Source organism: Chrysochloris asiatica, unplaced genomic scaffold, assembly GCF_000296735.1.
Source record: "Chrysochloris asiatica unplaced genomic scaffold, ChrAsi1.0 scaffold00142, whole genome shotgun sequence".
Taxonomy (NCBI): domain Eukaryota; kingdom Metazoa; phylum Chordata; class Mammalia; order Afrosoricida; family Chrysochloridae; genus Chrysochloris; species Chrysochloris asiatica.
The window spans coordinates 1,173,903-1,183,333 of record NW_006408660.1 but is presented as its reverse complement, the minus strand read 5'-3'; the positions used below and the strand labels follow the sequence as shown (position 1 = coordinate 1,183,333).

At 43.1% G+C, this 9,431-nt stretch overlaps 1 protein-coding gene across 1 annotated transcript in view; it reads left to right on the top strand.

The window, feature by feature from the left end:
- Positions 1–1,336: 1,336 nt before the first annotated feature.
- Positions 1,337–9,431, top strand: part of CORO1C (coronin, actin binding protein, 1C) — an 81,402-nt gene continuing 73,307 nt past the window's right edge. Inside the window, 3 exon segments of the mRNA XM_006870430.1 lie at positions 1,337–1,391; positions 1,394–1,484; positions 3,011–3,212. Of these exon segments, the coding sequence (XP_006870492.1) occupies positions 1,337–1,391; positions 1,394–1,484; positions 3,011–3,212 (348 nt within the window).

The following is a 9,431-nucleotide window of genomic DNA, read 5'->3' as shown; positions in this document are numbered from 1 at the left end:
GCTAGGATGGTAGGAATGGCATATTGGGTGGTGGATTCCACCAAGGGTGAGAGGTGGGCAGGTAGTCCCTGTCAGAAGTGTTTTGGTAGCCATGGGAAGCAAGGGGCTCGAGGCCCTACTGCACAGAATCAGGTTATCAGTGCTGTACCCTTTTCCAGCTGTTCTGGGTGTTGTCTAGTGCAGGGACTGCTACTTGGAGGGGCAGTGGATGAGGGTCTAGCTGCTCCTTGGTTAGTGTACACAGTCAGTACAATTGACTATTACCCAACATGTTGGAGGTTTCAGTCCATCTGAAAGCACTTTGTAAGAAAGGCCTGGTGATCTACTGAAAATACTAGCCGTTGGAAACCCTATGGAGCACAGTTCAGCTCTGATGCACATGGATCCCCATGAGTTGGGGTCAACTCCATGGCAACTGGCTAGGTGTTTTTAGCTAGTCCTTATTCAAGCATTAGTTCATTTTCTCTTTAGACCCACTTTAAACCCTGTCTACTGGAAGCATCCCATGTCCACTTCTCTCCTGAGTGTTCTGGGGGTTCATTGTAAGCACTTGCTTCCTTCTGAGCCCTCAGTCGAGTAGAGCACACTCACATTCCAGTTAAATGTGCATGTCAGCGTGTCTTCCTCCAATATGATGTTGTCCTGTCTCTTCTCCTCTAGACGCTTTTCCAGGGTTCTTGTCCTTTTGGGTGTATGCTTGTGTGCGTTTTCATTTGTTGCTGTTGTTAAACACTGTTGAGTTGGTTCCGACCCATAGCGACCCTGTGTAGGGTTTCTGAGGAGCAGCTGGTGAGCTTGAACTGCTAACCTTGCTGTTCAAACAGACTGCAGTCCAGCTCATTAATCCACAGTGCTACACCAGGACTCCGTATATTCCTTACTGTAATTTTATTAGCATTTTAGGAAGGAATGAGATACATGCCATTTGTATTTTTTTGATAACTTTCTGCTTCCTGTCCTTTGCTTGATTTTCTTACGGGGTTTCCATGTTATGATCTTGTATGAACTTTTCATGTGTGGAGAGTGGTAACTCTTGCCATACGGTGCAATCCTTTTTCTTCTCTGTGAACTTATTCTGGGCACACTTGTTGGAAGATGCTGGTGAGATTCCAGTGTTTATAACTTGTGCAGATGGTTGTATAGGGAAGTAGGGTCTGAGACAGCTGGCTGTAGGTTGGCGTTCTGTGGATGTGCTTGCCTGGTGTTTTTTTCCACCAATTCACGGAAGCTCTCTCATCTAATTTGTGTTTGAGACATATTTGTACTGATTTGCCAGTTTAGGCCACTGGCCAAGTATAAGGTGACCATTTGCCCTCTTCTCTACCAAGTATTCAAAATGTATGGCCCTGATAGGCAGCTGGACTAGTCTGGCAACAGCTGGGCTGAAAAGACAGATGCTCAGCTGCCTGCCAAGGGTCTGTTGTCTCAGCCCAGCCACATGCCCCAGGAACTGGAGACTGGCCACTTTTGCACATGCCTTGGAATGGATAGGAGACAGTGCTGGCAAAAGTCAAGGCCTTCCCTCTGTTTAGTGGTGGCTCTAGGCCCATCAGGAAGGGAGCTAGAAGGAAGGAACTAGTAGCACCCCACTGTCTGGCATAAGTGGACAAGTGTTCATCAGGGAACAGGGCGACTGATTTTCAACTGAGTTGTCAGGATTTGACTGTTTCATTCAATTACAGGTCCACTTAGGTTTGTTCCTAGCTGCTGTATCCCAGCCAGTATGGCAGGAATGCCCTGCATTTGTTGTTGTTGTCAAGTGCCATCAAATCATAGAGAGGCTGTTGAAATTTGTTGGAGCAGAATTGTCTTTCTCCCATGGAGTGGTTAGTGGACTTGAACCAGCGACCTTGTGAACCACAGTGTTTGTGTTTATCTTGCAGAGCCACTGTGCTCCCTGCATTAGGAAATAGAAAAATTACTCTGGAACCCCATATCAGGCGGGGCTGGCGATCCTAAAGTACAGAGCTCCCAATGTACATGTAAAGGGCAACCTAATGGAATTTGGAGTCTAAAATGAGCCCTGAGAAACCCCAGGGAGCCCAGCTCTGTCACCTCCTCTCACCAGCTCTCCTGCTTCACTGGGAGATGGGTGATGGATCGACCATCCCGGTTTGTTGTGTCCCTGAGTTTTCCTTTTATCATCCCAGCCTATTAACTTTGCCGCCAGGCACATTTGAGCTTCTTCCTGTCTAGTCCGTGCCGTTTGCCATGGCCAGATGTATTACCATCCTAAATGTTGCTCTCACCACATTACTTTCTGTTTAAATACTTACTGCTCTTTTCCAAGATCTGGCTCTTGACTTCAGTCAGCTGCCTTAGCTCAGAGGCATTTTTCCCGTTTCTGACTTGGTAGCACACAGTACCAAGCTGCCTCCATTATTTTGTCTGTTTGTGGTGGCTCCAGGGCCATCAGGAAGGGCGCTCAAAGGAAAGAACTAGTAGCACCCCACTGTTTGACATAGTGGACAAGTTAGAAGGACATTAGCAGGGTCTTGACAAAATGAGTTGTGCACGTGTTTCTGAGTTCCTCACTATGTGTTAGTCTTGTGGAAATACTGGGGGTGAGGGGGTGGGCAGGCATATACAGAATGCTGATGTCTGAGGACAATGCTTAAGAAAGGAAAAATTACTTGGCAGGCTGAGGGAAAAAAACACAAAATCCTAAGTTGTGAGGGGCTTTCTTCAACTTACAAAGGTAACTTAACTTTCAAGTTTTCTTATCTTGAAAAGCAGAGGATTGTAGTGAATTATTTTTCCATTCCTATCCAACCCTAAATGCTAATTTTCCTTCGTTCTTTTCCTTGACTTTTCATTTATTTGTAATTCTTTCTCTGACGCATTTTGCAGTTTTTTTCTCTGGGTATGTGCTGCAAAAGGAAATTTAGATTGGCAATTTGGCTACTTTTTAAAAGAGCAGACAGCATGCCACGTCATTCTGTTTTTCCATTGGTGAAAGTCACGTGTTCAGTTTGGGATCGTCCTAACATCATTCCTACTCTTGTCTTGCAGGCACCATGAGGCGAGTGGTACGACAGAGCAAGTTTCGGCATGTATTTGGGCAAGCAGTGAAAAATGACCAGTGTTATGATGACATCCGGGTTTCTCGTGTGACCTGGGATAGCTCCTTTTGCGCCGTCAATCCCAGATTTGTTGCCATAATCATAGAAGCAAGTGGGGGGGGAGCATTTCTTGTGCTCCCCTTACACAAGGTAAGTCCCTTCCATTCTGTAAGATGCTTTCCGGTCATCTCCACATATGACTAAGAATTGCTTGCTTGCTAGGGGCCATTGACACTGATATAACAGGTTGAATTCCCCAGGTTGAATTCCACATTAGTTTTTCTCTAACAGACTCATTAAACAGGAGGCTGAACTCTGTTCTGGGTGTGCCCTCTGTGGGGGAAGTACTAGTCTAAAGACTGTGTGATCATGGGCAGGCATCAGGATTTTATGATCTGATGAGTAATCATCCACTTTCACAAAAGTTTTTCTTTCGGAGTGCAGCTTTTTTGAAACAATTTTGGATCTAGGATTAGGATCCATGTTATAAAATGGGTAGCATGATGCTTTTAAATAGGTGAAACCCTGTAAAATCAGGTTCACTCGTTTCACAAAGTCATGGGGACTGAGACTGGCTGAAATTTTGGAAAAGCAAATGGGGTAAGAACTCAAGAAAATGTGCTGAAACAGTGCAGAGTACATGTCTGGAAAGCAATAAGCCTCAGCATAGAATTTAAGCCACAAGACATTGAAATAACACCTCTTAACTGAAAGTCGATCTGTGTGTACTTCAGCCTCAGTGGGTGTCCCAGCCCATCCCCCTTCCAGAACCCTGCTTCATCCTCCTGAGAAAACCCCTCCAAGGCATGAGACCAGATAGGAGTTATGTGCATTTGCTGCTTCACTGTTATTGAATAATACAAGGCACAGTCTGCACTGATTTCATCTGGAAATCCCAGTATTGCAAAGAATCAGTGAGAGTGGGGAGTAACCAGTGTGAAGAGAGTCTAAAGGAGTTGTTATTTGGTTAGTTTTTAGAAGGAAAAATAAGTTTGCTGCGTCTTGGACTCAGCTAGGCAAGGATGCAGATGTTGAGTTTTATTCCAGCTGCTCTCACCTCTGGAAAAAGGACATGACCCCAAGCTCTGCTCCCCATCTGTACCATGCACATCAGAGGTACTAATGCACCAGGCATTTCTGAAAGAGAATAGAATAAAGTGGATTTCTGTCCAACTGTTGTTTCCTGTTATACTGTTTTTGAGACATGTGATTTTTGCTTTCGTGATTGGACTGATGTGACATCACCTTGCTTTAACAGAGAGGATATGGGTGATTCTAGAAAATGAGGTGGATTCGTGTGTTTCAGTGGCCCTTCTTATTGGTCAAATTAGGGTTAAAAATCTAAGGAGAATCTTTTGAAAACATGGAAAAAAAGTTTAATATTAAAAATACTTTGAAATATATCTGCAGAGAGAATTGCTTTGAGTGACAGATAAATATACTAGACAATAATAACAGTTCCTAATGATTTTAGAGTCAGGGTTTAAACTTAAAATGACAATAGCATTTGGTCTCCTGCTTTAAAAAAAATGTTTTTTTAAATGAAACCCTAAATTTTTATTATCAGTTGATGGGTTGTTGTGAAGTACCCGTTACATGGCTTCTAATTCATAATGACCCTGTGTACGGTTTCTGAGGCAGCAAATCTTTGCAGTAGCAGAAAGACTCATTGTCTCCTATAAAGCGGGTGGTAGACTTGAAATGCAATCCTTCTTGTTCACAGTTCAGTGCTTATTTGTTTTCTTTGAAAATTTTAATAAATACTTTTTTTTAAATATAAGGTTTTTAATTGTGGATTGAGTGAAAGTTTATAGGGCACATAATAAATACTTTTAATATGAATTCAGGGAATATGACAAATTTATGGTCATTTTACAAAGATTGACCATCATTCAGTGTCCTCTTCATATATATCATGTATATATGCACATATAGCAAGACATTACATTGCTATATGGAATCCTGGTGTGCCATTGTAGGATATGTACTGGACTGCAAATTTGGTTTGAACCGCAGAGGTAGCGGTCAACCTCACCAGTCGCTCTTTGGAAACCTTGTGCAGGGTCACTATTAATTGGAACCGACTCAACAGCACTTAGCAACAACAACAACAACATTGCTACGTATGTGTCCATTGATCTTCAGTGTCTCTCTTCATCAAGAGCAAGGAGCATTTAGACACCTGGCTGTTCAGTGGTGGGCTTTGGTCTGGCCAACTGTGAAGACAGCAACATCCTGCAAAACAAGTTGAACACTACAAAGCCACAGTCTGTTTTGTAGTTAAGCACTTTTGTTCCCCTCATATAGACTGAGGGATACATTTAAGATGTTTTTTCCTTCAAAGAGACGGAATCAGCCAGGTAAATAGCCCAAAATAGACTTTGGAATGCCTCATCTTCCTCGGAGCTCATACATCTCTCCTATCGACAAAAGGCTTTATGGGGCCATCTTTACTGTAACAAACCTTAGGAATCTTTGAGTCCATTTATGCAGTTAGAGAGAAACCTGGATCTTACAATCTGGTTTTCTCTTACATTAAGTGGCCTTCACTTACTATATTTTATTGTTTTGGTATTTAACTCGCCATATAAGAATTAGAAAAAGTTTTGGTAGTATAGCGGTTACGAATTGGGCTGCGAACCTTAAGGTCAGCAGTTCGAAACTACCAGCTGTTCGTGGGAGAAAGATGAGGCTTTCTGTTCCCGTAAAGATTTATAGCCTCGGAAACCCTGTACAGAGTCACTATGGGTCAGAATCGACTCGACGGCACTTAACAACAACAACATAGGTATTAGGGGAGCCCTGGTGTGGCACTGTAGGATAAGCACTGGACTGCCAACTGCAAGATGGGTGGTTCAAACCCACCAGCTACTTTTCCAAAACCCTATACAAAGTCAGTATGAGTTGGAACTGCCTCAGTTTTACTTAACAACAACATAGGAATTAGGATAAAGAAGTTGCTTTCAGAATCATTTGGGTGAAGCATTGCTTTTCAGAGAAAATGTGACAGTCTTTTCACAGGCTATAATGCCATCTGTGGGCTTTGCTCCTTAAATAATTGGTTTTTGAGAAGATGACTTTGGTGTAAACCAAGCCCAGTGACAGCCAATGGTCATAAGGTCAATATGGGGTCACTGACTCATACACCTGACAGGTTCACATGTCCTGTGAGAAATGTTTGTGTAGCAAACGTAAAGTGAGTGTAGTAAATGATCATTCCCAAAGCTGAAGTTTTTAGCTGGGACTTGGGGCCGTGGGCGCTGCAGTTGATGCTCAGGCCCTCACCTGTAGTTAGTAGGACTTGGCTCTCCCACTGCCCCTTCTCGCCCTTCTCTTTTGGTAAGTGTATAACAGATTTGTTCTCTCCCTGATTTTAGATGATCTCAGGAATGCCTCTTACCTTCAGTTGCTCAGTTATAAAGTGGTTTCTAATGCAGTTGTTTGATACCGATATTCAAAAGAAAACATTGTTTTTCCCTTCCTCAGTACCAAAGCATAACTTTGGAAAGTACAAGCCTATTGACTGTGGCTGCCTTTGAAAATCTGTGTGTGTGTGTATGCATATGAATATAATATTTTTGTTGTTAAGTGCCAACTCATTTTAAGTTCCAACTCAAAGTGACGACCCTGTATAGGGCTTCTGAGGAGCAGCTAGTGAGTTTGCACCACTGACCTTGCGGCTAGCAGTCCACTGCTTATCTTACAGTGCCTTACAGTGCCACATTAGGAGCCCCATTTTCTGCAGTTATTGAGAATATACATGGCGAAAGATATACCAGTTCAACTGCAATTGATTCCGTTCTTGTACAACCATTTTCAGCTGTTCCTCTGCCATTAACAGACAGCCCCCGCCCTCTAAGGTACTGTGGCTGCATTTTAATACCAGCCAAGGTTGAGACCAGCAAAGGTGAGTGGCTGTGTGGCCCACTGGTGGCGCAGGTGATACTCCTGTCTTTCCTCTGAAGACATTGTTTCCTGTAGACTTGCTTCCTGGTCCGGTTGTGGTCCGTTTCCTAGTCTACACCAGAATGCATTTTAGTGGAGTGCTGGCTTTCAATGTGGTGTTTGTCTCTTCTTCAGAAGTACAGAGTTGGAGGGATAATGTGTGATGAACCTAGTAATCCTAAAGCAGGGCTCTTTAACTTGGAATAGAAGTTCTGGAAGCACCGTGACTTGGCTTCTATGAAATAGTGTTATGCTGAGGTTCTGCTGCTTTGCTTTAATAGTTTAAAAAAAAAAGGCAACAAAATCCCAAGTATAAAAATAGAAAGTAGATGAAGAAGAGAGGGACTAGGAGCTGGTGGCCAGGAGGCAGACTTGCAGAATGTGCCCTTTGGAGATGTAAATTTTTATATATTTCTGAGTGGCTTTTTTGTTTGTTTGTTTTTTTAAAAAGCTTAAGTGGGTAGAGAGAAATACTGTTAACTGATGGTACATGGAAGGGATTATAATCATTATAATGAAACAAGGTGTATGATTTGTTGAATGTAAAACTGATGATGTGCCCTGTAAACTTCCATTCAATCCACAATAAAAACCTTTAAAAAAAAAACAAAACAGAAAGTGATGTTGGGTATCCCGATTATAGGAAATTATGTTCTGACGTAGTGGTTACGAATTGGGCTGCGAACCTAAAGGTCAGCGGTTCGAAACTACCAGCCGCTCCGCGGGAGAAAGATAAGGCTTTCTACTCCCGTAAGGATTTACACCCTCGGAAACCCTGTACAGGGTCGCTATGGGTCGGAACCGACTCGACGGCACTTAACAACAACAACAACAAATGTTCTTACCAGAGGGATTTCTGATAATATTTCTTCTCTTTTTTTCTATTTCTGATTAGAGACAATTTAGGTTTGGGCAACACCTTTGGGGATTCAGTACATGGTTAAACAACTTGACTACTAACTGAAAGGTTGGTGGTTTGAACCCACCAGCCACTCCATGGGAGAAAGATCACGGCTTATGAAACCCCAATGGGACAGCTCTACTGGTTCTTTTGGGATGAATGAATATTGATATGCACATACTGATATGTGTGCATTAGAACTCATGACTTTTCCATGAATTTCTTATCAAAGCTACTTAGTGTTAGCAATGAGCAAGTGGATTGTTGGAGCCACATAACGCTCGGGCTCCATTCTAGGAGAATAGACACTATGGCTGACTTGGTATTGGTTTTCCAGGTCGTAAAATCTATAGTGGAAAGAGTAATAGGGACAGACAGGTACATTCAAGCACACACACACACAGAGCAAGAAACAGTTTATGAGTGAGTGATGTTTGTTTTAAATGTAGTGTATGAGGTTTTGTTGTTGTTAAGTGCTGTTGTGTCAGTTCTGACCCATAGCGATCCTGTATAGGGTTACCGAGGAGTGACTGGTGAGCTTGAACCACCGACCTTGCAGTTCAAATGGCTTTGCAGTCTGGTGCATTAACCCACAGCGCCACACCAGGACTCCGTGAGTTTTTGTTAGGAAGGGTTTATTAGGGAAAGTGGGATTTTAGAAGGTCATTGCTGGAGGTATCTGGAAAGTGCTCCATCCTGGGGTGAGGCGATTCAGATCAGCACGTGATTCTGGGTCTGTTAAGTCATGCTGCGATCAAGCTGTGGCCTGCCACTCTGCCAGAACGCCTTGAGGGGTGGCTTAGTACATTTTCTTACTCTTTTGTCTTTTAGAGGATGAATAATGGCAGTCCTGCTGAACAGAAGTCGGCTTTGTGATTTTGGCTGTAAGAATACTTCTCTCTCTTGCTGTAACTGCACATACTGCCTTGTCTCAAGAGCAAACAGGTTTTTAGCCCCACCCCCCACCTGACGCTACAGTTTGGTATGAACATGCCTCTTCCTGGCATAGGATGAAATCGCCTTCCCGCAAATCTGTTGTGAGCCATGGTGGCTCATGCAGACATATACACCAGCATTTTATTAAGATGTTAGATCATAGGTAACCTGTCATTCCAGTCTTAATCGAAGGGGGGTGAGAGGGATACAGGCTTAGAAATGCATGCTGTTGATGTTGACATTGGCGGGCAAGGAGGAATAGGAACTAGATTGGCTCCTACCTTCCCTAATGGCTTCTCACCGAGTCCCTTGGCTGTTGCTATTGTGAAAGAACTTTGGTAAGTTGGAAGGATGGTGGATTTCATTCTGGCTGGGAGAAATGCTCCACTTTGGGCCCTAAGAAGAGAGATACACACAGACTACTGCTAACCTTTTGGCTCTTTCTCTCTCTTTCTCTCTCTGCTTCTAGCCTCTCTGGTGTGACTATGCAACATCTTCTTACAGTTACTCCTCTCCCTTTTATCTTAGGAACTGTTTGTGGAAACGCTTGGAATCATGCATCATCTACACCTATGAACTTTCATTTC